General features: G+C 37.2%; 2 protein-coding genes across 2 annotated transcripts in view; one reads left to right on the top strand and one right to left on the bottom strand.

The window, feature by feature from the left end:
* iyd (iodotyrosine deiodinase) overlaps positions 1–4,306 on the bottom strand; it is a 15,995-nt gene extending 11,689 nt beyond the window's left edge. The window contains exon 1 of the mRNA XM_028440221.1: positions 4,297–4,306. The gene's annotated coding sequence lies outside the window, so the exon portion shown is untranslated. The remainder of the gene's footprint in view (positions 1–4,296) is intronic.
* The window catches only part of ppp1r14c (protein phosphatase 1, regulatory (inhibitor) subunit 14C), a 25,076-nt gene extending 6,781 nt beyond the window's left edge, over positions 1–18,295 (top strand). The window contains exons 2-4 of the mRNA XM_028440222.1: positions 13,979–14,062; positions 15,219–15,251; positions 18,035–18,295. Of these exons, the coding sequence (XP_028296023.1) occupies positions 13,979–14,062; positions 15,219–15,251; positions 18,035–18,109 (192 nt within the window). The 3' untranslated portion in view covers positions 18,110–18,295. The remainder of the gene's footprint in view (positions 1–13,978; positions 14,063–15,218; positions 15,252–18,034) is intronic.

Below are 18,295 nucleotides of genomic sequence, written 5' to 3'. Positions count from 1 at the left end.
AGGTCTCTCTTCTGTAGCATCTGCACCAGTTAGTGAAAGTGAACATCTTCATCACTGTCTGTCGACATCATTATCCCCTCCTCCATCGGCTGTACCCCGTGACCTTGTCAATGACATTTGTCACTGTTACCATTTGTCATTTTGTTGCTGGGAAGCCAGAATAACCTTGTCCTTATGTAAGCACCTTAATGTAGTGAAGGAGGGATGTTCCCATGCAATACCTTCACGCAAACGGAAACAACGCATTGGCACGCAAAGACAGAAGTGTCAAGTTACCAGATATTACCGCAAGTATACTCTTACGAGTAGACGAAGGCGAGCATTGTGTTACATCTTTGGTTGGCCGGTTCTTATGTGTGTAATTATGCGCAACCATCTTCCATGGCAGCTGATGAATTTGATACATTTCAATAATCAATTGAATACACTTAAGGCCGAAAACCAACAACACAAGTTATAGATCTTGTCATGCATTGTTTGGAAAGGAAATGGAGACTAGAGATATAAGACAAGGTGTTACTAGCTGGTGATGAATATTTTTTAATAAGATAAAGACATAGGCTGTGTTCACAATGGCATACTCCGTATTATTCACTACAAAGCCAATGACAATGAGTGTATACTGTCTACAATATGCTATAAGTATGATTAGGATGATGACCATTCCCACTGAAGTATACTTCCAAGTTTCCCAAGATGCATTTAAAACCTAGAATGACAAAAACCTGAAGCACACTAAGGCTAAAAATCTTTGGTGATTCTCCACCTTTGAAAGTTCAGAAAGCATTGTAAGCGAGAAAGTGACCAAGTGACATCACACATAATTTGAGTAGTACATTGGTGTGCGATGTTGAACACAGCCATAGTGGAGGCCTCATAGATCAATAATTCGAAGATCATTTGCTCGAAAAAAGATGTTAAAGATTGAAATTGCCACTTGAAAGTTCGTTTGCATTGCATTGTGGGATGTGGACTACACGTGTAGAAGTGTTTTTACTAAATTTGCCAAAATTTCTTGTGTTTATGTGATTGACAAGGATGACAGTGATTGGCTTGATTCCATGTTTGTTATAGTTTGTTCCCGATATCACTTCACTCTGCGAGATATTCAATTCCGGCCAGATTCAGATATTTCTGTGTAAGCCCCGACATAAACAGCCACCATTGTTTGCCCACAAATTTCAGTACGTGAAGACACCAATGGTTTGGGAAGTCACCTCGGCAGAGTTTTTGGTGGCAAATACAAGAATTCAGGGTAAGAATGACCTAAAAACACTTCTAGGCAAACGTCTTCGACAGGACTCCATATCCCACAATGCAATGCATGAAACTTGATGATTTCAAGGGGGTGTGATTTAGAATGAACTCAGTTTATTGAGCTTGATTCATGTCCAAATAATGGTTAATAGAGTAATCAGTGTTTGAGTTTTGACTGTCAAGTTATGTCGCATCAAGTCAATTTTAATCAGAGCACATTTCAAAACAAAGATGTTGACCAAAGTGCTGTATAGAGGTTTTAAAATGTACACAAGTAAAAAAAAAAAAATAGATAAAATAAATAGAAACACAGAACCAAAAATGCCAGTTCTCAGTCCGGTTTAAAAGCCATAGCATATGAATGGGTTTTAAAATGAATCAAATGTAGGAGAGGGCTAGGCTGTTCCAAAGTCTAGGAGCAACTACAGAGAAGGCCCGATCTCCCCTAGTTTTCAGTCAAGACATTGTCAGCCGTTCCAAGATGCCACTTCAGGTCAAAATGAAAGTAGAGTATAGTTTTGCTATCCTTTGAAAGGGACGCGATAGCTTTATATTGTCTACAAATTCCCTTAACGTAATTCCCACAAACAGCCGGTTTGTTTTCTTTTAAATACAATTTCAAATGATGCAGTAAGTGGTTATTGGGCTTTTGACCTTTCTGTTTTCTCAAGGTTCCCATTTTCTCTTCAACAAACCGACCGACCTTAATTAGCAACTGAGAATCTGTCCTGACGTATGTGATTGTCTCCATCAGCCCTTTGCTATGTGGCCTCAGTGTTGGACGTCTCTATATCTGCCAAAAATAGAAGTCGGATTGGTGTTTGTGTGAACAGCGTGGGACACATTTCACGTAGCACCTGCAGATACAAGCATGTGCTGCTCAACAAATCACACGCGTTGACAAGAAGGCCTTTTAGCAAGCCGATATCCAACAGCTGTTGAAACATTTATAAAAGACAGGGGCTGTAGGATGGTTTTAAATGTCAATTTCAAAATGAAGGTTGGAGACAAAGGTTAAACAATGATTAATGTTTGTTTTCTAACTGCGTTACTCAAGGACTGCCATTCAGACCTGCCTCTGTTGTGATTTACTGTCTCATCAGACCAAATGGGTTTCATTTTGGATTGATAGAAAAGCAAGAAACTGAACGGGAAAAGGCCAACAAAGTTTTATTTCCTGCACGGATGAGGAAATACACACGGGAAAGTTGACTCCAGAGACAAAGTAGCACAGAATGTAAACACTGTGGTAATTGAAATAGCAATTGAAGAGAGAAAAAAGATAGAAACGCTGCTTTGTGAGTGAAAAGGAAGAAACGCAGCTGACTTTCACAATAACACACTAGCTTTCTTGTCCTTTAACGTCTTCCTCCCTCCATCACTGGATGCATTCTCAGCCTGCCAGTGAACAAACACTGACTCAGTCGTTGATGTTGTGCAGAAACTGGTATCGGTCGCTCGCACGTGTCAGAGTGGAAGAAATTGATGAAAGGAAAAACAAAAGAAGAACGCTTGTTGTTTTGACTCTCAAAGTCGAAGGTGTGGTGTGTTCGTTGGTGGGTGTGTTGCTTGTTTTCATTAGCAGATTTGCATGTGCAGCAAATGCGTTCACTGTTTCTCTTTAAACCAAACAAGAGAATAAAATAACATTTAGAGGTTCATTTCATTCCTGTTTGTTTACCCCATCTTATATTTCATTACCAAAAATATCAGGACGCTAGCATGTACACCAGGAAATTCTTGATATCAAAATGGGGTCATGATCCAAATAAGGTTAAGAACCACTGTGCTAGTAGGGGGAGAGGTAAAAAAAATAAGCATGTATATTTTCATAGATTTAAAAACCCCTTTTTTCTGAAGCTATACTGTGCCAAAAAAGGAAGAAAATTCAATCATAAACTTTTCCTGTTGAGAAGCAGGAATATTGCTGCTATTGCAGTAGCACTGTCCTGCAGGAGGCTGATTAAAATATTTCCATCATAATGAGCTCCCAAAATCCACTATGTGTTCTCAATGTTATTTTTAACAGATAATATCCTCAGATGCTCAGTTCCTCCGACCCTGCACACCTCTTTTTTTTCTTTTCGTTGCTTCCCCCCCTCTCCTCTCTCCTCTCCGAGTCTACGGCGTCCTTTGAGTATTTGCTGAATCAGCGTGGGAAAGAGCTTTTGCTGCAGTGGCGAACTTTTTACTTTATCCAGTAAAAGTCAGATTATCTGTGCTAGGGGTGTTTCAGGGAAATTGCAATACAGGAGGAGGAGGGGGGAGGGTCCTTTGTTTGCTGTCCTTCATTTTTCAATCAATATTTCTTCAGACACAAAGACCTTTGTGGAGTATCTGTCCGCTTGGGTTTGTTTTGAGAAACAATGATCTAGATGATAGATAATTGTTTATAGTGTATTTTACAGCTGATTTAGGATGCTAACAGAAAGCTAACGCAAGAGGAAGGTTAACTTTAATGAGGTTATTTATTTCAGGCTGAGTAATTGTAACTGGTCTTTAGTAATTGAGAATGTCATTGTAATTGACTTTCTGAGGATAGACAATAACTGGAATTTAATTGTAATTGTAAAAAAAAATGCTGGAAACTGTAATCGTAATTGATTTGTAATTGAACATGGGTAATTGAAAGTGTAATGGTAACTGAAAAATGTACCCTGGCTGTAGCTTCACTCCTTCCTCTACCGTGGGTTTGAACACAGTCGCCTCAGATGATTTTTGTCCCTCCTTGAGCTCCATCCTGGCTTTGATGTGACACAGCGTGGCAGCTTAGAAGAAAAGCTGAGCGATGAGAGTTTTAGCATTATGTAATACGCCTCTTCTGCATCCTCACTCCACTGACCCATTTACGCTGCACCCAGTCTTCATGGACTTTTCTCCCCCTTTAGGTATTTCAATAGCTTCCCTCCTACACGTTTACAGTGTTTACCTATCTTCTTAAACCTCCCTGCTTCCACTCCTGCATGTTTTATGTAAAATTCAAATGAAGTGTACAATGAAACAAAGCATTACACTGTTACAAGAAGGATTTAACGTTACCTGTGCAGTGTGCATGCCCTCACAAGTGTTGAAAATCCTGTCTGAGAATAGATCAAAGTCAAAATGTGACCCTTGGTCTAACTTTGTAGAGTAAAGTAAACACAAAATTACTGCAAAAACACACAGAATAACTTCAAAAACAGAGAGACTTACTCTAAAAACACACAAAATTAGTCTAAAAATACACAAAATTACTCCAAAAACACAAAAGGACATTAAAAACACACATAATGACAAAAAATATTAACAGTACACTAACAAAAACATAAAAATAACCAACTAAAATGTAAAAAAATTACAGAAAAATGGCAAAACTGTAACAAAAAACTAAATCCTTTGTTCTTTGTTGTATTAATGTGTTAGGTTGGTCATCATTCTAAATGCTACATGTACGTTGATAATATGGCCCTCGAATCAGACATTTTTGTGGCCCCCGCTAAAATACAAGTTGCCCATCTCTAGAAATCCCCCCCTCCTTAGCTGAGCTGGATTTTAAGGCACATTTCCATATGTTGACGACAAAACTGCACTGTACTGTGGTATCAGCACTGTTTTCGGAGTGGTTTTCCATTCTCAAAACGTCAGCATGCAGATTCTAACTAAATAAAAACATAAGAACTAGGCAAGACCTGTATTCGCAATGGAAAAAATGACAACCATTATCTGGATTTGTTGACAAGTAATAAAATGCAGGAAAAACAGAAGACCGACCCTGACCTTAAATATGACCTTGAGAAGAGGTCAAGGTCTCACAGTGAAAGAAAATGTTGTTCAATGGTACCAGTCTGAGCACTGTATCTCAATTTGTGGCCAAGTTATAGGGAACAAGTTTTTTTTGTGACGTAATGAACTTCACAATTAAATAAAATACTCCACTTGAGATTAGTTTTCTATAAATGTAAGCATCAAACTTGTACGATAAATATTTGTAGAGATATAGAAAATTTTGTTTTTGACATGACACGAACTTGACCTTGACATTTTGGCTCCACAAAAGGTCAACTGCAGATTCTTGCCATTGCCTCTATGAGATGACATACATGTCATTAGTGCTGCATTAATAGCCTAGGAGGAGTTCCAGGACAAAGCAAGTTGCGGAAGAAAAATAAGAGGAACTCAAATGATTACAATGCATTGGCAATTTTTAATTGTCAAATACAATAACATGCAGGTAGAACCATACAGTGAAAATGCACAATAGCTTCTGTTCCAGATGTGCTGCTTGTCTTAAACAGGCCTCCCTAACCCTGATCACTATAACACACCTTTCTGTTTTCGAAGTGAAAATTCAATTGTTTCCATCAGTCACTGAGTAATACATTTAAAGTTCTCTAACTTCCTCCTTTGAAGGCTTTATTTGCTGTTCAATGAAACTGGTAAATCAGGTTGGGATAAACAGACAATGACTAGGAGTAAATATGAATCACACAGCAGTTTGAAATGAGAGTTCAACTCTTTGTCCTTCAGACTGTGATGTGTGAATCACCAGGTCAGGACGAGTGCATTCACGTTGATTCACCTCATCATGGATGAAGCAGACTGAAAACGCTGTGGGGCTGCTGTGCTGTGTCTGTTTATTATAAACAGGCTGCTACACTTTCACATTAGCACAGTAAAAACACACTCTCTCTCTCTTATGACAAGTCTGGACAAAGTTTCTTCACACTTTCCTCCTTGTTGTTCCTTGACACTACATTTTTTTTCCTCTTCTTATCAACACATCTTCCTTTTGCATATACAAACAAAATTAACTGGTGTTTGCCTTCAACAATGTTTCTTTTTTCTCATGGATAAAACTGACATGCAGAATTTGGAACCACTTTTTCCACTTTATGAGAGATTCTTCATGTCAGGGTTGGGGTAAATTACAATTGTAATTGATAATTAATTACAATTATGGTGCAATCAAATTGTAATTGCGTTCCCGTCATTAGGGCCCGAGCATCAGAAGTAGTGCAAAGGCCCTACTGTTCATGTAAGGATTTTTTTTTCTTCTTCTTCTTCTGAGGGGTGCAATTTCGTGAAATTTGGTAGGAGTTTGGTGAAAAATGTAGTTCAATTTTGGGACGCGTTAGTTTGTAACTTTTCAGTGGTTTAAACTAGCTGGATGGCATTAAATAAGTGTATGCATTGGACCGTGACAAGCAAAAATGTAATTTGTACCCATTACCTAAATTCAACAGGAAGTCTGCAATTTTTAATTTACAGTGCCAAATTGAGCACTTTTTCTCAATTTTTGGCCAAACCACACAGTCTTTAAAAGCGAACTCCTCCTAGAGCGTTCATAATTTCCACATTAAATTTAGGAATTATGTTCTTGACAAGTTGGAGACCATTGTTCCTAAAAACTGTAAGTTTTTACCAGATTGTCAGGCCTCAGAAATACCTGGATACAGGCTGTCACAGACACTCTTCCCCTTTATTCTTCTGCTTTTTCTTAGAAAGATTACTACAATTTCTTCTGGTTTATTGTTTTCTCACACGCAGCACATCCCCTGAAGAACTCTGGCACCTTAGACACAACCCACACTTTGAAAAAAACCCTGTTCGAGAGCACAAGTACATTTTATAAAATATAATAATTTTCAGCTCATTTTCAAACAGATGCCCTGCTCCGCAACCAGACCTTGTGCCGTATGGAATGAAGTTTGACATTGAACGCGGCCGGTCGGACTGAGTCGCCTCGTGCCTCGACGGGAGCGGCAGGCGCAAGTGCCCGTTATCACTGCTTGCAGTTTTAATTCACTTTGTAATTGTAATTGCCATGAAAATTCTATAAAAATTGCCAATTGTAATTCAACGCAAAACTGGTGAACCATGTTACAGTTCTATGTACAGTTCTACACATACGTATGTAGTTAACATTTATTAAAATGTGTTTCATATCAACCTTTCCCACATTTTACTATTTTGAAAAAAATATTAAAATGTATATTTTCATTGATTAGGAAGCCTAACAAGGTAACCAATAGATAGATATTTGTTTTTAGTGTATTTTACAGCTGATTTAATACCTGTTATCATAAGAGATGCTAACACAAGAGAAATGTTAACTTTTTTAAAGTAATTTATTTCAGGCTCAGTAATTGTGATTAATTGTAGTTGGAACCTAGTAATTGAGAACGTAATTGTAATTGACTTTCTGAGGATAGAAAATAATTGTAATTCAAAAAATATGCTTGAAACTGTAATCGTAATTGAATTGTAATTGAACATAGGTAATTGAAAGCGTAATTGAAACTGAAAAATGTAATTGACTCCAACCCTGGTCCATGTTATGGTTCTGCTTCCTGGCAGCGTGTGCTGTCACTACTATTTGACTGACGTCAGATTAAATATTTTGTTCACAGTGTAGTGAGACCAACGTTGCTATTTTAGACTCCAAATCACAAGCTGCATCAAAGACTGCACCAGTGTTTTTCTGTATTATGGGTGGTGGGGGGTGGGGGGGTTGTCTCCTATATAAGCACTTCATCACAGGCTCTGTAAGGACAAAGCTCTGCAGTGAGACATGGATGCAGGCAAAACTTAACGTGTGTGCGCGTGTGTGTGAGCATTCACTTGTGATTACATGCAGTCATGCTTCACATGCAGAACACGCTTGTGGTCATCACCAATCATAGTGACATACAGTGACCGACGGCCCGCTGACAAGTGAAAGAGAAAGATGCTCCCTGGACTAAATAGATTGACCCCCCCCCACACACACACACACACACCAAGCTAAGGAGAGAAAGACTTGGATAGTTACAACATTGAAACTTAGCATAAATAAAATTTCTCCACATTAAAAGTGTAAAAATGACCTTTCTGCAAATAGAACGCAAAAACACAGACCGAACAGATGACAATTTATTCCAGTCTGAAATCTGTTTATGAACTTTGCATAAAAAGTTTTTTTTTAAAAATATAGAACTAACAGTTGGTCGGTAACACTTTATTTGAAGTTTATACATGAAGGCTGACATTACGCTGTCATTATTATAACATGACACCTATTAATAGCATTAATAAGGTGTCATGAAGGCTGTCATTAAGTGTTGTTCATTACCCTAAACCCTAACTCCAAACCCCTAACACCTAACCCTTTGTTACTTTAACCCCTAACCTTTCATTACCTTATTACCTAACCCTAACCCTTTGTTACCCTAACCCTAACCTTAACACTAACCCCGAACCCAGGAGTGGCCAATCCTGGTCCTCAAGAGCCACTATCTAGGATGTTTTAGATGTTTCCCTCTTCCAACACACCTGATTGAAATGACCAGGATAGTTATCAGGCTTCTGCAGAGCTTGATGATGAGTTAGTCATTTCATTGTGTTGGAAGAGGGAAACATCTAAAACATGCTGGATAGTGGCTCTTGAGGACCAGGATTGGCCACCACTGCTCTAACCCTTTGCCACTCTAACCCCTAACCTCTAACCCTTTGTTACCCTAACCCCTAACCTTAAACCTATCTAACCCCTAACCCTAATCCCTAACCCTTCATTACCCTAACCCCTAACCTCTAACCCTTTGTTACCCTAACCCCTAACCTTAAACCTATCTAACCCCTAACCCTAACCCTTCATTACCCTAACCCCTAACCTCTAACCCTTTGTTACCCTAACCCCTAACCTTAAACCTATCTAACCCCTAACCCTAACCCTTCATTACCCTAACCCCTAACCTCTAACCCTTTTTTTCCCTAACTTTAACCCTAACCCCTAATCCCACTCAACCCAAAAAATGCCAACATTGCTCCAAAAGTGCCACAATTTAGTGAACGAAACTTAATGACAGCCTTCATGACACCTTATTCATACTAATGAACAGCTTAATGTCAGCCTTATGTATACAACTTCAAGTAAACTGCTACCGAACAGTCTAAGTCATGGACATGTCCTTTTTTTAGCAATATTTGCATGTCCACATCTCAGGCTCGAAGTATAGTTACATTTATGAACTCCAAAACAGTGCCAGGGCAAATGTTCCATGTGGGTGGTAACAACATAACAGGTAGAACCCCCAACCTGAAACCAAAGAAAGGCATAGATCAGAAATGGCACGACTAAGAACATATGGATAATGTTAAAAGTGTATTCATAAACTTTAATGAAGAGATCATGAAAAGGAAATAAATAAAAAAAATCACAAAAAATAATAATTTACTCAGTAACGGTTGGGTGTAGAAATGTAAGAAATTACTTTAATTACTTTAAATTGTGATTGTGAAACTGTAAAGTATAAAAGTACCCATTAAAGCAACTCAATTGCAGTAATGTGAATGCTTGTAATTCGTCACCTCTGTAAATAACATTGGTATATACTGTATGGCTCTATTCTATCAGTGAACATGTTCAGCACCCTAATGGTTACAGTGCTGATGGAAATTACCTGAAAAACAGTTCCAGACTGAGATCACAAAGTAGAAATATGTGCCACATGTGGTGGCCAGACAACACGTGGCATACAGAAAGACATTTTTCTTCTTCTTGACAATTTCACTTTGAGATGTTAAAACTGCATCTGTGTGTGTTGAATTTGTGAAAAGCATTTCAATTCACAATCCAAACAATTCTTTATCTAATGGTATGTTTTGTTTGTGTTTGCTTCGCCATGTGCTTCTGCCTCACGTCTCAGCCTCTGCTCCCTCACCTGATTTGGATAATGAACCTGGTCTGCTTTGTTTTCAGGTGTTATTTCTCTGGTGCAGCTTTCACAGTGGTATGTGGTAGAATCACATTGCAACGAGTCTATGCAATGGCTTTTTCTTCCATAACTTATGAGATTGACCACCATTCTTTGTGTGACACAAGTGCAATGTCCTTTGTAAGGCACCAGTACCGGTAATTAGTGTTGAAAAGGGTTAAAAAAAATGTCATAGGAACTTAACCTCTGGAATTTTAGGAAAATTTGAAAATAAAATCCTTTCATGGGAATTATTTATTGAAATTAACTGGAAATTGGGGGTATAATTAAAAAATGTAACATTATAACTTAGGTTGCAGAATTCTGGGAATTTTCAGAGTTGAAAAGTTACCACCTGAAATTTTCAAAAATATGTTAAGGTTTAATTTGTTCAGACAATTTTTCAGGAAGTTTACTTTCTGACATTTTTTCGACTGTCAACTGCCAGTCTTTTTCAGAGGCGTCTGCTGATCGCTTTGATGTGTCCAATGCTTGGACACATTTTTGTCCTTGACTTCCAAGTGATAATTCCTGATAATTCGTCTCTGAAGAAGACTGGCAGTTGACAGTTGAAACTGTTCATTTATTCAGACAACTTTTTTCAGGAAGTTTACTTTGATCTCCTGACATGTTTCGACTGTCATTAGCCAGTCTTCTTCAGAGGCGTCTGCTGATCGCATTGATGTTTCCAATATTTGGGCACATTTTTGTCCTTTTACGTGAAAATTCCTGATAATCATCACGTGCAAGTCATCGACAAAAATGTGTCCAAACATTGGACACATCAAAGCGATCAGCAGATTTCTCTGAAGAAGACTGGCAGTTACCGGTCGAAACATGTCAGGAGATCAAAGTGAACTTCCTGAAAAAAGTTGTCTAAATAAATTAAACCTTAACATATTATTCAAAAAGAAAAAAAAGAACTTGCTGGAAATATCACATGGAAGTCATTGAAATTTTCAAAACTAAGAGTTGGACCTTTAACAGAGAGTCACTGATAATTTACATAATAATAATAGCATTATGCATTAGCTAAAATTTCAGCATCAGGTACAAATTACCCCCAATTTCTGGTTAATTCCAAGGAATAATTTCCACAAAGAGATATTGTTTAGAATATTCCCCAAAATTCCTGAGTTTAAGTCTGTCCCCTTTGTAATCATACTAGTAATCTACTAAAAGCAGAACAAATGCTTACATTTTTGATGTAGTAGTAGTCTACGAAAATCACACATTTTGTATTTAGATTTTCCGTTCCCAATGCATCTGGTTCCACTTTTTCCTTTCTTTCCTTTCCCCCTCTGCCTAAAATGGCTCATCTCATTCGTTTTTTTTTTCATTATTTCCCTTTGTTCTGTCGAGCACACACTCATTCACTAATAGATGTCAGGCTTTGATTTGTCGCACCACATTCCCTCATTTCATCTTCTTTCTCTTCTATGTTTTTAATGAGGAGGAGGTTTAAACCCACACCATTCACCGAGCAATGGAGGTGAAAGAGGATGCTCATCTGCTTAAATGAAATGCTGCAGGTTTTAATGCCTCTTAACAGTTCAGGGATGAAGATGAAGGCGAGGGGGAAGCCTTGAGTACGTACGTACGTGTGCTGGAGCAATAATTGTGTGTTCAGATGAGACCACTGCTATAAGCTCTGTGGGTGATTTGAATATTTCATTATCTTCTTCACTCCTTGAATTAACGACACAGCCAAAGACAAAAGAACTGTATTTTTATACAGTGTATTTAAGATAAAGTACGTGGTCATGCTGTGAAATGAGATGTCACCTGTAATGACCAGCAGTTGGTACAATATTGTGTTTTTAGAAGGTATGATTGTGTTAATTCCACTCCATGCACATCAGTCTACCCACACAGATGTGAGCGTTAATGCTCAGAGCAAAGATTAAAAACATGGCACCATCCTCCTCTGTCTAAATACCAAAGGAAGCTCCAGGCTACGCTAACCACTTCTCCTCAGAGACGCACGTTTTACAGTTTTATGCTAATGAAATGTTGCAGTTCGAGGCTGTCGGGTCTTTCTGATGTCAGGTCACAGTAAATACAGTTTGTGAGGTGGATTGATGTTTTCTAGAAGGACTTTTTAATAGTGCACTGTGTTGTCTATGTCAGTTTTTTCTCAAATGGGGGTACTAGGTGTCAGTGAACCACATCAGACCTTGTTTAACTACCTCACTCCTCAAGGCATTTTAGCTGGAAGTTGATTATTTTCATAAAACATACTTGGCACCACTTTTATAGATGTATGTGGTGATTTATTTTTTTTAAAAGAAAGAATTTAAGAACTTAACAGAATCAGAATCTGTTGTAAACGCAAAAGTTCGAAATTTGACAGTTTGATAAACATACCACTTGTTTTTTTTATTTGGAATATATCTATATATATATTACTTGAACAACAGTTAGTTACCATGTACTTGTTCTCGCAAGTGAAAAAAAAAAAAAAAAGTATTTCATACCATTTTGTAATTGTAAAGGTGAAATTTGTAATTATTGATATTGCGATTATATCGTATTTTTTAGTATCGGGATATATTGTGAATTCTATTGTCATACTCATGGTAATGCACACCCATAATTATAGCCTTTTTTTGATTGACCTGATTTTAAAGGTTTAAAGTTACATTGGCCACGTTTACGCGGGAGCTTTAATTCCTCTTTAAAGAGGAATAAAATTAATTCCTCTTTAACCTGAACTTGTAAACACGTAATTCCTAATGCTAATTTAATTCCGAATTAAACTTAATTCCATATTAGGTGGCTGGTTTATTCCATTTTTAATTCCGAATTAAATACATTCTCTTTCTTGTAAACAGCCAACAACACCTAGTTCCACTTTAAGTTAATTCCGGTCGTTTTTCCCATGCGCGACTTGCGGCAAATTACGTGTTTGGTGACGATGTAATCCAACATGGCGGCCCGAAATAGAGCCGACATAATAAGAGCCCTAAAAGACATGGATCTAATGAAAAGAGTGGATGGACGGAGGCATAAACGTGCAGAAATGAACACGGACAAATGGATTTATTAAACACACACGGAGATCAGCAAATGGAGCTGGCTTCATCGAACGGGTGATACTAAAACCCGGAGACGGAGGAATTGCGCCCCCATACTGCTGCACAGGCCGTAATATCACCAACTTAATCATTGTACCAGTTGTTAGAGCTACTATCTTTACCAGGGAGCAAATATTAATTCCTGGTGATTGTTTTTCTGAGTTTTACTGAGCTTTATTTACTGGTATTTAGGTCCTATCTCTTCCGCTACAATCTACAAAACTACAATCCAGTGAAAGGTGAAAACAGTTCTCATGTGTGGTCTTCTGTGTTACAACCGACAATAAAATGTTTGTGTGTTTTTCCTGACTGACGTGATTGACGTGATACGTCATGTCCAATCAGAGCCTTCCCAACCCCCAGACCTAAAGTGGAATAAACTAAAGCGGAATAAACCGGTTTTTCATGTAAACCTCTATTCGGGAATTACTATTCCCATGTAAACACGAAGCAGAACACTTTAATTCCGAATGATTTAATTCGGAATAAGTAATTCCGAATTAAAAAAACATCATGTAACCGTGGCAATTGATGTATATTAAATGAACAAATTGCAAGGATTGTAAACCAGATGTGAGCGTTCATCCACCCTGAATGATTCTGCTTCCCAAAGCCTTGTGGTTAAATGTGATGAGAATCAATCAAGGGAAGAGTGGACCTTTTGAGAGGACGCTGAGATGAATCCACCTCAAACCATCAGGCCTTCAAATGTCCCAGTAACAATGACATTTCCATACAATGCCTGGCTGTTCCTCATTCTCACATTAGTGTTCAGGCTGTTTAAAACAGTCAGTGTTTTCATCTTTCTGGGAGTAAAAATATTGCAATAGAAAGTTTTCAATCAAAAGGGCAACTAAAGCTTATTTATTTTGTACCGTCATTCAGTATTTTCCTTTAATTTCCTGTCTTATTGATGATGTGTTTGTCTTTCAGGAGGAAGAGATGCCAGAGGTAGAGATTGACATTGACGACCTGCTGGAGGTCAACAGTGACGACGAGAGAGCAATCAAACTGCAGGTGCCTGTATACCACATGTGTCAAACTCAAGGTCCGGGGGCCAAATCTGGGACTTTAGAGCTTTAAAGTTGAAATGACAGAAAACATGAAATATTGTGTAAAAATTCAGTAATTCAGTCGTAGCTATCTCAGCCCTTCCAAATACATACATTCAATGAATATCCACAATATTTACTTTTATCACATGATGAAAATTATTTTTAATCACAAATTGTTTAAAAAAAAAAAAAAAAATCCTTTCCAATGTCCTGCAATTTTATTAAAAATTATTCCACATTTTTTTTCCAAATTGAATAAAAATTGGTCACAAACTCAAGGAACTTTAAAGATTAGATATTGTCAGTAACTTCCATTTCTTTACATTATATTTATAGAGCAGAGTAATGCTAAAATTGCTCGTTTTCCCACCTAAAATTTGCGTCCCAATTGAGATCAAAGTGGTCCATGTTTGGCCCCTGAACTAAAACATGTTCAACGCCCCTGCTTTAAACATTTAAACAAAAAAAAAATAGTGGTTTTGCAAATGCAGCTTGAGCCATTTTTGAATTCTTTTAACCATTTTTCTGTATTTTAAATCCTTTTTTTTGTTGCAATGAAGTCTGCTCAGCAATGCTTGTAACATAATAGTGACTAATTTTTTTAATTAATTTTTTAAATGCTTTCTACAAAAAATAATCTATATCGAAGATTCAAAGATATGTTAAATGACTTGTAAGGTTACACACCCGTCAATACATAAGATCCTCAGCATTTCCCTTTCTGTATATAATTATTAGGCACAAACTGTCTGTCTTTCATGCATGACAGACTTACACACACACACACACACACACACACACACACACACACCTATGCACTGATTTTTGCATGTCATTTAATTCTTGAAGTGTATTAGGTTCACCTTTTGTTCTGTATGAACATGCCTTGAAACCTGGCTGATTGTTTTCTAGATGAGACAAAAGCACAGACCCTCACCTTGTAGTCAAACCTGTCATGTGACTGCTTTGCATGTTGGGTAATGAAGTTCTCGGCTCTGTAATTGTGCTCTATCGTGGCAATGAACCAACTGCAGACAAAACAGGCCCACGTGATTTAATAGTTTAATAGTAAACATTTACTAACTTACCATGATTTTTTTTCCACCTTGTCTTTCCAGGAATCCTTAATAGACTGTTACAAACCAACAGAGGTAAGTTCTGTTCTGAGATATCTAGCTTTATTTATAGGTATTAATGTTGTTTTGTGGCTCAGTTCAATGAGCAGTACTAAGTATGTTAACAGAAGGGTTTGGTGAATTTGAAATGAGATTATGTGTATTATTCATGTCATCGTCATAGTCGGCGCATATAAATTTGCAATGAACAAAACAAACATCATCTGAAATGGGATGAAATCTAGCAGTGTAAACAGACTAACTTGTAGCTAACTTATATTTAGCACTGTAATATAGGCTAGCATACATCTACAGCTTGCTGAGAGAGAGAGAGATTATTGTCGAGCTGCTGCTTCCAAACTACAATCAAAATTAAACCTGCAAACAGCGTTGAATGTGCCCTCGCAACCCCACGCATGTCGGGACAAGGAGCACGTTAAGGTGTGTTGTATGTCGGGGTGTGGCAGAAATTGTTAAGTGTTGAGACTTAGCTGACCATTTTCAAGGATTATATCATTATTTTCCACCCCGGTGGGAAACTTTATGAAACAATTCATCAACGGTATCATTGCAGTCTAAACAAATACGACGTTGCACACTTTTCAACCAAGCAGCAGCCATGTTGAAACTCTCATGACAGTCTGATCCTGATCTGCAGAGATATTTGAGGAACAGACAGACCAGAGATTCTTTGCTTTTTGTTTTTTTTTTTGACGAGCAAGTGGAGGCAGAAAAGAGTGTAAAGTGACTAAAATGGGCCAAAAGCAGTCAAGAGTGGCCAATAAATAGGCAAATAAAGAGGAACCAGGTGGTATGTAATGGCAAAGCGTAGCTTACACGGGCAAAATGTGGCAAACAATAGTAAAAAAAGGTAAACAAGTGGTATTTATTGAGCAAAAGGTCACTTATTTGGTTGAAAAGTGGCCAAAAATGTTTTAAAAAAGGACAAAAATTGGATAAAAGTGTCAAAAAGAACTTGCAAAAATTTACAAAAAACTGGAAAAAAGGGATATTTATTGGCAAAAGGAGCTCATGTCTGAAAAAAGTGTCAGAACTTTTCAAAAGGGACAAAAATGGTACAAAGGAAGTTGCAAAATGGCCAAAGGAGATGGGTAAAAAGGGGTTTAAAAGTTTCCATCTTTTATGGTTTTCTGGGGGAATAGTTATTCAAATTAAGACATAAAGAACCACATGTTGAGCATCACTGTCTGGACAGAAAATGCCAGGGATTAATATTTGTCCCAGTCCACCCCTGCCTACGGATCAAATCATTAAAATCTAAACATCATACAAAGTGCAAACCTGAAGAATTGTGTACTCATTATTAGACCTGATATCTGTGTGTGTTTAGGTGTGTTAAGGTTAAGCTACGGTATTTTAGTGCTGACCAATCACATCACACCTGCACATGGTGATTATGCTCAAGCTGGACTCTCCATCTGTTAGTGTGGATCAGTGTGTGTGTGTGTGTCATGAGGTCAGCATTGGGACAATCACTAAAGGGTCTTTACAGGCGTTAAACCTCAATACAAACACACACAGGCTGTGATCCAAGCATGGACAGTCATGACATTGATGTTTTTCTCAGTATGAACTAGTAAAAAGCATTATTAAATGATGGGATGGAGAAAAGACAGTAAATACTGATATGGTATAATACTGTAAGTGGAAAAGGAAGAGAGAGGAGTGGAAAGACAAATGTATCTGTATATTGTATTTCATACACAAGGTGAATTCAATGTGCTTTACATGATTAAATAGTGCAACAGAAAACATTAAATAGCGTTTAAAAATGAACAATAAAACATGAAAAAAACAATCAAAGTTTGAAATCAACAATAAAAACTTTAAATCAATTAAAAGATTAGCTTTTAACTAAAATGTCAAATGTACTATAACATCAAGAGGAGGTTTATTTTCAAGCACAATGATGCACCAGTATTGAGTTTGCATTCATAATAAAAAATGCCTTCATGTTTTTTTTTTTTTTTTTAAATGTGTTGTTGTTTTGCATGATTATAACCTATTCACTTTGTATTAAATACGATAGGGCATTGAAACAGGTTTCTATAGTGGCGATGATTAATGACACTTGTATCCTGAAGTTACATGTGTCGTTATTGCTATACAAACTTATTTTAATATTGCATTTCATACACAAGGCAATTGAATGTGCTTTACGTGATTTAAAAAGTATAACACAAAAGATTAAATAGAGTTTAAAAATCAACAATAAAACATGAAAAAAAAAAAAACAGATTTTGATATCAACAATAAAAACATTAAACCAACAATACAATTATTAAAAAAATCCACCTCTGTCATAAGCAGTCACTTTGTATTAAACAGAAATTACATGAGTGAGTATTGTTTAGCCGAGCTAGCAGTTATCAAGTAGCTAATATAAAACAACAGCTTCTTTCAAAGTATTTTAGAAGTTGGCGCATAAGACAGTGGAAGTTAGGGAAACAAATTGTGTATGAGGAAAAGGTGGATATTGCCCAGTGGTTACCAAACTAAAAAAAAAAAAAAACCTCGATGGGGGTTGCAACTAAAAAAGTTTGGGAACCACTGATTAATCCGCAAATGTACATTTTTAAGCTATCTTTGCATGCAGTTAGCTTTGTACAAAGCTAATAGATTGCTAGTAAAAAAGATTACTTTGAGAAGCAAATTGTTTCACATTTCCAGCTCGAACCCTTAAGATACAAAACAATTGTTGTATGTCAAATATTACGTCAAATATTGCTAACATGCTTATGAAATAATTAGCTTATTTGCTAACTTGTGTGCCCCACTGTTTGTTCTTCTCTCCACAGGACTTTGTTCGTGAGTTACTGGGTCGGATAAGGGGAATGAGAAAACTCAGCGCTCCTTCTAAGAAGGGCCTATAATGCTTTCAACCACCACCTTAGATCATCCACCTACCTAAACTACTCAACATGGACTGTCATTACACAGAATGATTCAAAAAAAAAAAAAAAAATAGTAACAATTGCACAGCCTGAAAAACACACGCACCATTTAAAAAGTTTCACACGGCACTTGCCATTCATTTCATAATGACATATATTTTCAAA

Source organism: Gouania willdenowi, chromosome 24, assembly GCF_900634775.1.
Source record: "Gouania willdenowi chromosome 24, fGouWil2.1, whole genome shotgun sequence".
In the NCBI taxonomy this organism is placed as follows: Eukaryota; Metazoa; Chordata; class Actinopteri; order Blenniiformes; family Gobiesocidae; genus Gouania; species Gouania willdenowi.
The sequence above is the reverse complement of the archived record's forward strand: the minus strand, read 5'-3'. Positions and strand labels throughout refer to the sequence as shown.